The sequence below is a fragment of the Tamandua tetradactyla genome, chromosome 4 (assembly GCF_023851605.1).
Source record: "Tamandua tetradactyla isolate mTamTet1 chromosome 4, mTamTet1.pri, whole genome shotgun sequence".
Taxonomy (NCBI): domain Eukaryota; kingdom Metazoa; phylum Chordata; class Mammalia; order Pilosa; family Myrmecophagidae; genus Tamandua; species Tamandua tetradactyla.
Genome location: NC_135330.1, coordinates 67,771,836 through 67,786,667, shown reverse-complemented (window position 1 = coordinate 67,786,667; position 14,832 = coordinate 67,771,836). Strand labels below are relative to the sequence as shown.

Genomic DNA, 14,832 nt, shown 5'->3' with positions numbered 1-14,832 from the left:
AGGGATACTCACATGGAAAAAGAATGAAGTGTGACCCCTGCCATACAGCATACAAAGAAAAAAATATATATATTTGTTGAATGAATGAATGGCTAAAATGACTGAGTGTCCCCCCAGTGCTACCTCTCTAATACAGTTGAACATTCACACATAAAGAATGTACTCCGAATTCAATGAATGGGCATAAGTGCTATGGTTCAAGTTTCCAGGGATGTCCACATCCATGCATTTGCCCTCGGGATTCATACTCAGGTGTCCTCCTTCTAAGAGGAGCAATATAAAATTATATAAAGAGTATCTGAAATATATAGAAATGACATTATGTTCACCAAATGAAGAGTAGGGCAAGTTCTTCATATCAGGAACAGAAAAAAGGTTCAGACCATAAAATAGAAAATGAACACTGAAAAATTTCACTAATACTGTCTATGTTTAAAGAAACCATACTGAATGAATCAAAGCTACAGCAACCGGCTATGAATTTTAAAAGTTTATGTGACCTTTATTATAGTTAATAATATGTTAGGCATAATAATAATATCGTACATAAATTTGATAAAATTATTTTTCAATAATACCTATGGTTACTATCAATGTCACAACCATAGGTTTCTGTGATTCTTGTCATTTGTTATAATTACATTTACACTGTGTAACTGTTAGAGGAACTCCTTGAAATTGTGAGATGTGACCTGTGACTTGCAACTCTCTGGGAACATCCTTTTTATCACCTTTGGGAGATGCCTTCGTTGGATGAAAGTTGGATTAATATCAGCAAAACAGTCCCAGTCTCTACCACAGTGCAGTGTCCTAAGGGAGTTCCTTGTTGTTTAAAAATTTGTTCATATTATATTGACTTAGGTAGGAAAATTCCAGAAGCTTCCTTCCTGGGTTTCCCAGCAGGAAAACGGTCCAGAATGAACTGTCATAATAAATTTCCTCTTGGCGCAGGGCTCCCCCTTTGATGATCTCTAGGGCGCATTCCTCCTTGGGAGCCGCCTTCAAATTCAGGACCCCTTTAACTGCATTCTTGGCTGATTCTGTAAAATGAAAAAGGAAAAATGGGGTTATCACAGATGAGTATATTCTATATATTGGAAGGCCTGCAGACACCAGCAGCTCAACTGTTAGGGCTGTTTGCCAGTCAGTGCTTTCTCTGCAAGCTCCTCAAGCTCTGAGGGGCACAGGTGGAGAAGCAGGGTTTGTTGGACAAAGAGAGCTGTAGTAACAGAATAAAAGATCGAGTCAGAATGAAACAAGAAAGGGATGTGTCGGTAGGGCCCTGTATTCCTGGATAAATGTTTGAGGGGATAGTAAAGGTGATCAGTGAAGACATTTGAATCATGTTCCTCTTTTGGTATTTTGGGTGGTTGAGGGCACATAATACTGGTAGAAGTCACTTTATGAACCAGTAGCAAATGGGACGTGTCAGTGGGAAAAACCAGAATGCTCTGTAATAATGAATTACTGGCTTGTAATACAATAGGTGGGCAAGTATTCAGGCTTTTGCTCCTTCGTCAGCACTAGCCACTTTCACTTAGAAGGTAATTCTGTTGTCACTTTCTCTTTCCTTCCAAGTTTTCATGTCTTTCTTCCACAGCTTGTCTCTCCCATCCCTCCTTTTTATTAGAGAAGTTGTAGGTTTACATAAAAATCACACATAAAATACAGGGTTTCCAAATACCACCTTATTATTAACACCTTGCCTTAGTGTGGTATACTTGTTACAGTTCTTGAAAGAATATTTTTGTAATTGTACTGTTAATCATTGTTAACAATATTTCCATAATTTATAATAAAGTTCATTGTACTGTACAGTTCTATTTTTTTTAAACTGTTTATTCTAGTAACATATATATAACTGAAATTTCCCCTTTAACCACTGTGTTAGTTAGATTTAGTTGTCAACTTGGCCAGGTGAGCATACCTAATCTTGTTGCTGCGGACATACGCCAACGGGTACGTGAACCTCATCTGTTGCCAATTACATCTGCAGTCAGCTAGGAGGCGTGTCTGTTCTAATGAGTGAAGTTTGACTTAATTGGCTGGTGCTTAAATGAGAGAGCGCAATGTAGCACAGCCTGAGCAGCTCGGCATTCCTCATCTCAGCACTTGCAGCTCAGCCCAGGCCTTTGGAGATGCAGAAAGAAGTCACCCCGGGGAAAGTTGTTGGAACCCAGGGGCCTGGAGAGAAGACCAGCAGAGACCATCTTGTGCCTTCCATGTAAGAAAGAACCTCAGTGGAAAGTTAGCTGCCTTTCCTCTGAAGAACAAAATAAATCCCCTTTTATTAAAAGCCAATCTGTCTCTGGTGTGTTGCATTCCAGCAGCTAGCAAACTAGAACAACCACATTCAAAGAAATAAAATTTCCATCACCATTCTCCATTACCAAAACACCCCTTTCTTGTTGCATTCTCTCTCTGTCTCTTTTATTATTACTACTTACAAATTAATGTTTAAAATTTTCTTACAATACCTGCTGTACGTCTTAGATAAACTTGTATTTGGCTTACAACAAAGTTGCAAAATTAGACCAAGTGTTCCCTCATATCCCTCACCCTTCTTCCACTGGTCTTAACATCATACATAACCATTGTACAGTTATCAAGTACAAGCATAATACGATTGGTGTAGTGCTATTAAGTAAACTACAGACTTCACTTTTTTTCACTTATGTTCTTTTTTTGCTTCCAGAATTTTTTCCAGGATTGTATTTATCTGTTATTTCTTCTTAGCTTCCTCCAATCTGTAACAGTGCCTTTGTTTTCCTCATATCTTCTAAGTTTGACACATCTGAAGAGTACTGAACAATTGTTTTATAGAGTGTATCTCAATTTGGGGTTGTCCAATATTCTTTCCTGATTGAAGTGAGGTTATGAATTTTTGGCTAGAATTCCATGCAATTGATGTTGTGTTCTTCTCAGTGCATTATTTCAAGGGGCTCATGATATCAATGTTTTTTTTTTCCTGGTGATATTTAAAATAACAACAACAACCTGTATTTGGTAATTATCACATAGAAATGTAATCGAGTGTCCAAGAAGATATAAGGTGTTCAGAGACGGGTCAGGTGAAGAATGCGGTGAAGGAATGGAAGGGAGGGTCAAGGAGTGGTCAGAGACTCTGCTAGTGACAGAAGTCCTTCCTTAAAGGAATGGACTAGCACTTTCTGTTATTGGTTTTGAGTGTATTACAATAAGCCAGGGAGTTAAGAAAGCTTCTTCTCTACAATAGTAAGACAGAAATCCATCTGCAGGTTATTTACTCCAAAGTCTTGACCTTACCTGTGTTTATGAGGCCAAGGACACAGAGAGTGATTGACACATTGACGTTGGTCACTGAATATTCCTTCCTGATGGAGGAGAAGAATCCATCCAGAGCAAACTTGCTTGCAGCATAGGGAGCAATCAGTGGATTAGCTATTTTCCCTAAATGGTAGATTAAAAAAAATGGGTTAACAAAGTGACCATTTCAGCTTCTGACAGATCTGCTTTTTGATCTATCTGTAGCAGGCTCTGTGATCCCTGTGGAGTCCTCTTGCCCCTTTGAGTCTTAGTTTCTCTCTGTTTCCTATGGAAATTTTCCTGCTGCATTGAATTGCTGAAAGAAAACTCAGAGGAGCTCCCTTTGCAGAGACCGGGGTGGGCATGGGATGGGGGTGGGCTGCATGACAAGTATCATTGAAGAAGGATTGGTCAGATTTCCAGTAAGCATGGGAAATAAGCCAGGCCACAAAAGAGCCATGCAATCGCATAGCTGCCAACTCTTCCACCTCTGACCCAAGAGAGCTGAGATTCAAGCGTTTAACAAGAATGCTCTTCCAACTCAGTTACTTGTCACTGATCATGGAAAGGATATGTTTCACATAGTACACATAGGGGATGAAGATTCTTGTTTTTGAACAAGTTTTACCTTGCTTTTATGTCCCAAACCACTTTTCTTACTTTCATCATCCTGGCTAATTCTTAGTTTTTCAGAGTACATATGGGCATATTCCTAATAGATAATCTATTCTTTGAACTCTTTCTAAGAAGAGGGAGCATTAGTGGCTTGAAACCCTAGACTCTTTGCTGAACATTGTTACAATAGCTGCTTTAAAATCCTGGTTTGCTAATTCCAAAATCTAGGTCATTTCAGGATTGGTCTTCATTGATAGCCTTTCCTTCTGAGTATGCGTCACATTTCCTATTCTTTGTATGCTTCATAATTTTGGATATTGCCAAGGGTACATCATAGAGTTTCTGAATTCAGACATATTCCTCCAACGTATTGCTTTTGTTTTGTTTTGTTTTAGTGTGCAGTTAACCTGGCTGAAACTCAGCCTCTTACAACAGGTGCTTTTAGAGAGTAGCTGAAATCTCTGTTTAATTGTTTGAATCTTACCTGGGTTGCTTGGTATCAGCACTGCCCGTGAATAGTCCAGGGGTCAACGAGAGATTTGGGGAGAGTTTAAATATCTAAGGTGGTTCTTCCCTTCTGGCTCTCTCTCCTTCACTTCATGGCTGCTATGGTAACCCCAAATTCTTCCTTCTGGTTCTTCAAGCCAGTAAGAGCTCAGGTTCCTATCCAAGATACGGTACTGACTGGGAACTACCTTTAAGCAAAAAGCTATAAAATTGGCAAACTCCTAGTATTCTGTCCTTCTTCCATGTGCTGACAACCCCCCAGATTCTGTCTACTTTTGGTCACTCTCCAGCACTTTCAGTAGTTGATTTCTATATTTTGTCTAAAATTGACAGTTGTTATCTTGGAAAGGTTGTTGGGTTTTAGGTATAATTCTGCCATAACTAGAGCTGGAACCTCTATAATTTTCTACATATGATAACATCGCATGCCAAATCAGTGGAAAAGGATGGCTTCTTCAATAAAAATACTGGGAAAATTGTTAACTAATTGGAAAATTTTATGTTAGTTCCCTGTTTTACATCATACAAATATAAAAAATTCTAGTTGGAAAATTGTGGCACTGTTGTTTTTCCAATATCCATTTTCCCTTCTTTAATAATGGAACCTGATCTCGTACAGGACAGCAGTATGTTCAGATAAAAAATACTCATCTCTCTGAGTTTCTCTGTATTCCTATGTGATCTAGTTAACGCCAGTGAGTAGTCTAATAGATGGAGATTCCAGGAAAGATATTAGTTTCCTGATGAAATAGATGCATTTAGGTAGCATGCAACTTTTACGCTTTTCTCTGCCCCTTTCTTTCTAAATGGAGTCCAGATGTGATGACTAGAATTACAGCAGTCATCTTGTACGCTTGAGGAAAAACGTTGCAAATTGAGGATAGTGGAACATGCATGTGGAATGAGTTTGAATTTTTAAGTCCCCCAAACCAGTTCTGAACTTTTTGTAACCCAAGACTAAGAAATTCCTATTTGCTAAGCTAATGTGAGATATTTTTGTTACATGTACAGCAGAATGCAATTTTTGACTGACACCAAAACAATTCAATTAGAAAAAGAGAATACTAGTGGTGAATATGTATCAGATCATTGGTCGTGAAAAATCTTTCTTATAAAAAATAAAAATATAAAGGCAAAGAATATAGGACTATATAAAAATGTAAAATATCTATATGTGAAAAATATGGCTATAATAACACCACCATAATGGTAAACTTGTTATAACTTGTATATTCTATTTAACCCCATCCTCCTTGTTCATGCTCATTTTGGACCAATGGGACTGAGAATTTTGTTGGAGTGTCTGGGAAAGTTCTTTGTTCTTCTGGGAGAGTATCTGAAAACTGTAACTTTTTCTCCTCTGCTGGATGTTTTGTTTGTTCATGGATATGGGGCCCAGAATTGCTGCAGCGATCTCACTGCTAGCCTCAGAACGAAGCCATACATGGAAAAGAACATAGCCAAGAGAACCACAGGGACACTGAGCTTGAGCCAAGTCAACTGTGAAGCCTGCCCTACATCTGGACTTCTAGTTATGTCAATAATTTTCCTTATTGTTTAAGCCAAAAATAGAGCCAAATTATTTATAAGAATAGAATAATGGTTAAAATATGAGCTCTAGAGTCAGATGATCTGGGTGTGAATCCCAAATATGCCATTTCTTAGCTGTAATATGTGAGAAATATATTACCAATCCAAAAAAAATCCAGATAATATACTTAGCACAAACTCTGGAACTTTAGAAAACATTCACTAAATGCTATTATTATTATTATTAGCAGTAGTGCATACTAGTATTCCAAAGTGAGAAAAGTAAAAGCTATTCAATAAATCATGTTGGGACAAATAGCTAACTACTTGGAGAATAGAAAAAATGCCATTCTCATTAATAAATTAAAAATAAACTACAGTGTATATGTGGATATTAAAATGATAAAATAAGATGTTGATGACTATATAATCTCAAGTAAGAGATGCTTTTTAAAGCATGAAATCAAAGGCAGAAATTTTGAAGTGTTGAATAGATTTGAACATAGAAAGTCTAAAAAGCTTCAGTGGACTAGAAATGCTAGCTCTTGCCTTCCTACACATATCTTCTTAAAAGAGTCTTTGCCTTCTATGTCATACATGGGTGGGTCAGTAATAGCTTGGACACAAGTCATGGTGTGTGTGTATATGTGTGTGTGTCTCTCTCTCAAGATATTGAACTAAGTGACACAGGGATCCTCATAAAGTGCTGTTTAAACTAAAAGGTAATATAGGGTTGGAACTCAGCTAGCCATTTCCAGCCATGGAAAAGAATAAGTAAGCAGAGGAAAGTTTCCTGCAGAGACAAATAGGCACATGAAGCAGACAAACATAATAACCACGAAAATTTGAGCTAAATAATTCAAAATCCCAGGTCTGCAAGGGTGGTCCAACAGAAGAAAATCAGTTAATGTAATACACCACATTAACAAATGAAGGAAGGAATTCCTTGAAAATGAAAACTACTTGATAATCCCAGTTCATGCAGAAAAGGCATTTGATAAAATCCAGCACTGCTTCTTGATGAATACGCTAGATAACTAGGAGTAGGAGTAGAAGGAAACTTACTCAACATGCTAAAGCATATACATGAAAAATCCACAGCTAACCTCACAGACAATGGTGAAAGACAAAGCTTTCACTCTAAGATCAAGAAGAAGACAAGGATGCCCACTGTCATCACTGTTATTCAACATTTTACTGGAAATCAAACCAGATCAATAAGGCAAGAAAAAAAAAAGATATCCACATTGGAAAGGAAGAAGTAAAACTTTTCCTATTTGTAGATGTCATGATCTTCCATCTGAAAATCCACAACAAAACTACATAGAGCTAATGAACAAATTCAGCAACATGACTGGGCCAAGTTCAACATGCAAAAATCAGTAGTATTTGCATAGACTAGTAATGAATCTAAGGAAGAACTCAAGAAAAAAATTCATTTATAATTCCAACTAAAAGAATGAAAAATCTGGGGATAAATTTCACCAAGGACATAAAGGACTTGTACACAAAAAACTACAAAACATTGCTAAAAGAAATCAAAGAAGACCTAAATAAACGAAGAACATTTCATATTCATGGATTTGAAGGCTGAATATGATTAGTATGTCAATTTTATCTATAGCAGTTTATAGATTCAGTGCAATCCCAATCAAAATTCCAAAAGTCTTCTTTGCAGAAATGGAAAAGCCAACCCTGAAATTTAAATGGAAGAGTAAGGGGCTTGAATAGTCAAAACCATATTGAAAAAGGAGAACATTTGAAAGACTCATTGTTCCTGATAATAAAACTTATTATAAATCTAACAATAATCAAAACAGCATGGAACTGGTACAAGGACAGACATTTCAGGACTATGTGTTAGGCAGCAGTTTCTTAGACCTTACATCAAAAGCACGAACAATAAAAGAACAAGTAGATAAATGGGACTTTATCAAAATTAAAGTGTTTTTTTTTGCATATTGAATGACTTTGTCATGGAAGTAAAAAGACAAATACAGAACAGGGGAAAATATTTGGAAAACACATACCTGATAAAGGTTTAATATCTGGAATATATAAAGAAATCTAAAACTCAACAACAAAAAGCCAAACAGCACAATTAAAAATGGACAAAAAACAAAAACAAACATTTCTCTAAATAGCATGTACAAGTGGCCAAAATGCACATGAAAAGATGCTGAATGCCATTAGCCAATTGAGAAGTACAAATCAAAACCACAATGAGTACCATTACACACCCAATAGAATTGCTACTTTTTAAAAAAGCAGAGAATAACAAGTGTTGGAGAGGTTCTGGAGAGTACTTCATTGTTGGTGGGGATGTAAAATTGTACTTACTGTGGAGAACAGTTTGATTATTCCTCCGAAACTAAGTATAGAATTATCATATGTTCTTGCAATCCCACTTTCAGTATATACCCAAAGAATTGCAAGCCAGGGACCCAAACTGATATTTGCATACTGATTTCATAGTGGCATTATTTACAAATGTCAAAAGATGGAAACAACCCAAGTATCCATAAATGTATGACTGGATAAGCAAAATATGGAAAAATATTCAGCTGTGAAAGAAATGAATTTGTGATCTGTGTGACAACATAGGATGAACCTTAAGCGCGTCATGTTGAGTGAAATAAACCAGACACAAAAGGACAAATATTACATGATTTCACTGATGTGAAATAATTAGAATAAGCAAATTCATGGAGTCAGAAATCAGAGTATAGACTACCAGGCAACAGGGTAGAGAATGGAACAGGTGTTTATGCTTAATGGGTATAGAGTTTCTGTTTGGGTGATGGAAAAATTTTGGGAATGGATGGTGAGAGTAGGACAACATTGTGAATTAATTAACACCACTGAATTATTTAGTTGAATGTGGTTAAAAGGGGGAAATTTTAAGTTGTATATGTTGGGATATAGTAGAATAGAAATTTAAAAAACCCAACCCCAACATAGGGCTGTACAATACTGTGAATCTGTAGTATAAACTATGGACTATAGTTAGTATAATTATATCATTTCATCAATTGTAACAAAGGTACCACACTAATGCGAAGTGTTAATAATAGAGAAAACTGTGTGCATGCGTGTTTGTGGGAATATATGGAAAACCTGTATTTTCTGCATGTTTTTTTCTGAGAAACTGTATCTTCTCTAATAAAAAAACAATAACTAAAGAAAGTTAAATTACACATGATTGGATATTTTATTTATGGAAGTGAGTCTATTCTTGAGACTGAAAGCAACCAGAAGATCTTTTATTATCCTTGAGGAGATAGAAAAGCATTGTAGTCTGCCTTGGGTTCAGGGAAGAGTTTGCCTTAGGTTAACTCCAGTTTTAGGGAAGAAACCTCATAGACCAGGTCTGCTCAGGAAATGCAAGGAAAGAATAATACTCCAAGGCTCATTTATTCAACTACCAGTTGAAAGTCTTATGCCAGAGCATAAACTGAATTAAATAAGATGAATAAGTAAATAAATGTCTTCTTGTTTTAGTATGAATGAAGCAGTCATCAATATGAGGTATTAGCAGCCTGAATGCCTTTGCCCAAGGTTAAGCTCTGGTTTATGTGGGGAAAAGGAGCCCTTGTAGAGGAAGAGGTATGTGGCAACTGGATTTCTCTTCTGGGAAGCGATTTAAAACAGAGTAATGGTGACCATATTTACTCAAGCAAAATATGGGACACAGAGTCTGACAAGTATGAGTTCAGACGTTGTGATAAATGGGACAGAATGTTTGCAATCAGCTCTGTCCCAGAAACGCTGGGGCTCTGCCTCTGTAGAAACAGAATGAGAGCGGGAGAGCTGGCAGGGAAGCTGTGCGCTGGGGCTCGTTAACTGAGTAGAAGAGGTCAAAAGGAGGCCTGGTACTTTTGTTCACCCACTTCTCACCCTCCATCTCCTACTGCCTTGCTGAGCTTTTGAAATGTTTTCCATTTCAAAGGCAGATTTTAAGCTGTTTTAATTAAGAGCTTGGAAGAAATGGGATTGAAAAACTTCATTCCTGCCTGCCCTTAGACTGGAGAGTGACCTGAAGCAAACCAGCTATCCCCTCTATTGAGCCCCAAATTGAGATTCTAACCTGTCTGAATGGCTGCAAGGCTGAGAACTCATCTTGGACCCTACCCTCTCCCCTGCCCTCCCCCGCACCGCCCCCCCCCCCCCCCCCAGTTATTCCAAAAACTTTGCCTCAGCTAGAACCTTGTGATCTAAACTCTTAAGTTGTCATGTTCATTGTGTCAGGTTCTAAGGAAAAATCCATCTATGTTCTCCATCTGTCTACTCCAAGTCCTAGAGAACCTGAATCCTGCAAAGACATTGTGACAACCCAATGGTAACTGAAGCAATGGGGATAGATGGGATTGCTCACGGAGAGCATGTTGAGTACAAAGAGAAGGGCTTACATTAGAAGGAATCCCAAGGAAACCACAATTGGTTGAGTTGGTGAAATGTAGAGGAACATAAAAAACACTGAGAAGGGGCAAACGGACAGAGGAAAATGAGGGGCATATTTTGGTAGAAGACAAAGGAGGAGTATGTGGTGTTGAAACAGTGCACAATGCTGCAGAGATAAGATAAAGCCTGTTACCTAAGTTTCACAAGGTGACTTTGGCAAGAGCATCTCTACGCAGGGGTCTGTATGACAGGATGCTAAATGGGGTTCATTCTGTTGTTTCAGGAGTATCAGCAGATCTCCTAAGGCACGAATCAAAGAACAAGTTTTATGAAGCCCTGAAGTTGAAGAGGAAACCCAGACCAGTTCTGCCAGCATCTACATTCAGCCTAAACAAATAGTTGGGTTTGCAGACGGGAAACTTGTCAACATCATATGTGTTTATCATCCAAGGGTCAGGGGAAGCAGTTACATTCCTCTCGCCTGAAGCCATGTGAGAGAGGCTCCAAGAGGACTGTTTGGAGAACTTTACAAGAGTTCCCTGGAGTTTGGGAACTGATATTTGACTCACAGTTGAAAGTCTAAAGGCAAGAGGCAGGGCTACTACTTCTGTCCCCTCATGACCCTTCCCACCCTGTCATCCCATATCATTCCCACCTTATCTCATTCATTCTCATACTCCAAGTCAGATGATCACTGCTACTCCCTGGCACAAGCCTTGTCCAGCCTGCTCAAGTTTGACACCTGTGCTGTCCCTGGCCCCCCCCCCCCCCGCCTTCCTCTCTTGCCCCTATCCGTCCTCCCCTTGCCCCCAGACCCAGATGCCTACCATGCTCAGCCCCCATCTAATGGTGTTTAGGTGGAATTATTCAGGAAGGAAGGCCAGCGGATGTTTTTTTTGAAGCATTAGTTTAGTTTATCTTTTCCCCTAGTCATTGTATTGCTGCTGTTTGCCAAGGGCAGGCCAAGTTCACGGCACTTGGGTTTTCTCAGTACTTTGACATTTGGGAATGGAAACTTTTTGTGTGTGTCAAATTTCATGTGCTTTGAAATAAATAAAAGGGTGGGTTTTTCTCTTTCAATGTATAGGGTGTGTGTCTCTCTTTTAGCATATTTTTAATTATTCTCTTGTCTACTTCTATAAATCACAGACTTATCAATGATCAAAGCAATATTTTGCTTATGCTTTGAATTTTTACTGTTTTTATATACTAACTGTTCAAAGGCATTTATATAAAAGAATAATTTGCCATTTAGATGAAGCTTTTTGCTTCCCTACTTTTGCTGATAGGGTTTATTAGTCTACCAAACAGAAGTTTTGTTAGCATGGTAACTTTCCTAATTTAGGCACATAGTCCAGTTTAGACATGAAAGTTTGCGAAATAAAAACTCATAAGGCTCATGTATGAGAAAGCCTGTCCACTCAACTGCAGCTAAATAGCTATAAAGAAATGAATATGAAGTTAATTCTTTCAAAAAAATCGTTAAAAGCCATTGACACCATTCCATGCAATATAAGCTGTTACCAGTAATTTGTAAATAACAATGTTATTGGGAAATCTATAATTTAGCAAATTAACCATTCCATTTGGCAAGTTGACTTTTGGCAAATGTGACTTTTGGTGATGTTATGAAAATTCCTCTAGTGCTTTGTATTTTATTTACATATAAACCCAACTTTGTATGAAATTTGTATGTAACCAGATATAATGATGAGATGGGGTCTTGTGATATAAAATAGGGCTGCTTGCTTCTGTATAAAAGTCAAAACCATTACTTAGAGCCTTGATAGTTGAAAATGTTTGTATTAGCTTTTGACCCCTAAAAGAACACTACTCTTATTCAGCAGCCCTCAGTGTTTATTATAAAATGTTTATGTATGCAACAACTCTTTAAAATTCTCTCAGCAAATATGGTCTATACTGGACATTCTTCATAAATCCCCAAATAACACTTTTGCCCCAGACTGCAATTTGTTTTCTAGTATAATCAATTGGTCATTGAGAGATCTGCATAATAGAAAATTGATGTGTGAGGAATTGGTCTGCTCTTGGTTAATCATTGAGAGATTCGAAATGAAATTTAAGGCTGAGAAAGAAATAAGTGCTCTTTTAACATACCAAGGTCCAAATACTATATTGAGGGATAGGTTTTGGAACATGGATGGTTGTAGGTTTGATGATGGCTGTTGGCAGATAATCCTTACAAAGTAAGATGTATGTTTTTAAAAGTATTCAATATTAGACAAAGAAAGCCAGAAAACCAGAAGGAGTACAAAAGTAGGAGGCTACCGAGGGTGCATTAGACTTGTCTACCAGTGCCTACTGGTTTGAGTGTAAGTAACCCTGCCCGCCCTGCAGCCTTAGCTGATTAGATCTGACTCACTGATTGCTCCTCTCTGGGCTGGTCATGATGAATGACTTAGGGGGTTGACTTATAAAATTGAGCTGGGCCAATGAGATACTGACTTTTTAGGGAGAATCTTGCATTGGAAGATTGGGAGATCAAGATACTTGGCTGTGGAACAGAAGTCAAATGTGTATTGTGAGTTATGTTGAGAAGGGGCCTATAACAGCCAGGTTGGACTATGTACAAAATGAATCAGAGGTGAATAGAGAGAGCAGAAAAAAGGAACAATATGCTGAGAGAAGCAGGTATGCCATAGTTGTGCTATTCCTGGGAAATCCTGGGGTGGTTTTGTTTCTTGATGGCTTCCAAGCTGCAATTCCAATGAGTCTGGGCTACCTATCCAGGGAAGGATTAAGACAATTGTGTTCCACGTGGGCCAGTGATTTGGCATCCTTTCAAAAATAAGATATATATTTTTTTCATTTCAAAGTTTTATTTAGCTCATTCATGATTAAACCAGCAAGATGCCAAAGCTGGCTCCAAAAATAATGTGAAATCTTGGGACATTCATAGTCAGCGAGGTAGACAAGGAATGCTACAGGACAATAAACCATAACTTTTGGGGCTATCTTCTTTACATTGACAGAAAGGAAAGCAAACTCACAAATTCTAGAGACTTAAAAATAACATTTTTTATATGTTATTCAACACATTTATTTAGAGAGCACCAGGAAAGACTTATTTTCCAATGCTAAAAGGAAAGGATTTATTATATGTACTTATTGCTTGGGAATTCCTGAATGAGACACTATTACTGGAAAATATCAAATGATTTAAAATTCACATAGTGAAATCAATTATGCCATACATTAATTGGGGTTCTGCTTTTTCATTCACTGTGATATTGACTTAGGCATGTGTCAGTTGGCTATTTTCAGCATTGGTAGCTTTGCCTGCAGGTACATAGACAAATGGGAAAAAAATCCTATAATAAATGTTCTTGTACATCTATCTGTGACTACACTGACAGTTATTCTTTGACTCTTAGCATCAGTTTCGCTGGGTGAAATGATAGGAGCGTTTTTAAGGCCATTAGTACATATTGCCAAATGGCTTTAGACGCAACAAAAAGGAAAGGACTAGAGTTTTAAAAATAGAAAATGCAAGCCAATGAAAATGAATAAAAGAACGACGCCTTTTCCCACTGGGAGTAGACAAGAGTGCCATTCTCATACCTACTTTGCGGAGCTGAAAATGTTTCCAACAACTGATAATTTAGTAGGCAAACAAACACAAACAAAAACCCATGCTATTTAGCAGTCATAATCGACTGTCTTTGTTTATTGTGAGGTTGGACATGAGTGCTCTGTGCTCCGGAAGTTAGCCACCCTGAGAGCAGTCATATTTTGGTTTTGTTTACTACTATCAGAACCCTACTGTAATCCCTCACGTCACTTTAAAAAAAATTATTCTAATAAAAATCATACAAAGCTCATTATACAGCAGGCAGTTCAGAAGTGTATAAATGAAAGGCTAAAGCCTTTTGTTAATTTTTTTTCATTTAAGAAAACAAACAATATACTTAGAATTACCAACTTAGATATCTTACTTAGCTTAACCATAGGCATATTTAAATAAAGTATCCATATAATCATTGTAAAATCTTGTGCTTGCACAATAAGTTTCAGAAAGCAATTTAAAATTAAGGCAATGAAGAAAAAAATCTACATATTTAGATAGCAAAGTTTTTAAATTATAAGTATTAAACACCAACCTAGTCAGACTGTGAATGTTCTCAAAATATCAAGTAGAGAGTTCTCACAAATATCTGCACTGCTATAGTCATGACCTATGTTACTAAATATTTTCCTAATTTCAGGAAAATATGACATTACGAATATTTTTACAATTAACATATGGAAATCTTAACCACCTAAAATGGATATCTAAGTTAGCTTATCCATAGGCATATTAAAAAAAAATCTAAGTAATCATCATAAAGCCTGTTTGTACAGTATGTTTCATAAACCAATTTAAAATTAAAGCAAGGAAGGAAAAAATCTAGAAATACAGTTATCAGAGTTACTTGAATTTTAAATGTTAAACAGTATCTTAAATACCATTTGATCAACTATCAAAACTGTGTG

General features: G+C 37.2%; 1 protein-coding gene across 1 annotated transcript in view; it reads right to left on the bottom strand.

The window, feature by feature from the left end:
* Positions 1-484: 484 nt before the first annotated feature.
* HSD11B1 (hydroxysteroid 11-beta dehydrogenase 1) overlaps positions 485-14,832 on the bottom strand; it is a 37,906-nt gene continuing 23,558 nt past the window's right edge. The window contains exons 6-7 of the mRNA XM_077157681.1: positions 3,286-3,429; positions 485-1,040 (exon numbers count right to left, since the gene is read on the bottom strand). Coding sequence (XP_077013796.1) covers positions 811-1,040; positions 3,286-3,429 — 374 coding nt within the window. The 3' untranslated portion in view covers positions 485-810. The remainder of the gene's footprint in view (positions 1,041-3,285; positions 3,430-14,832) is intronic.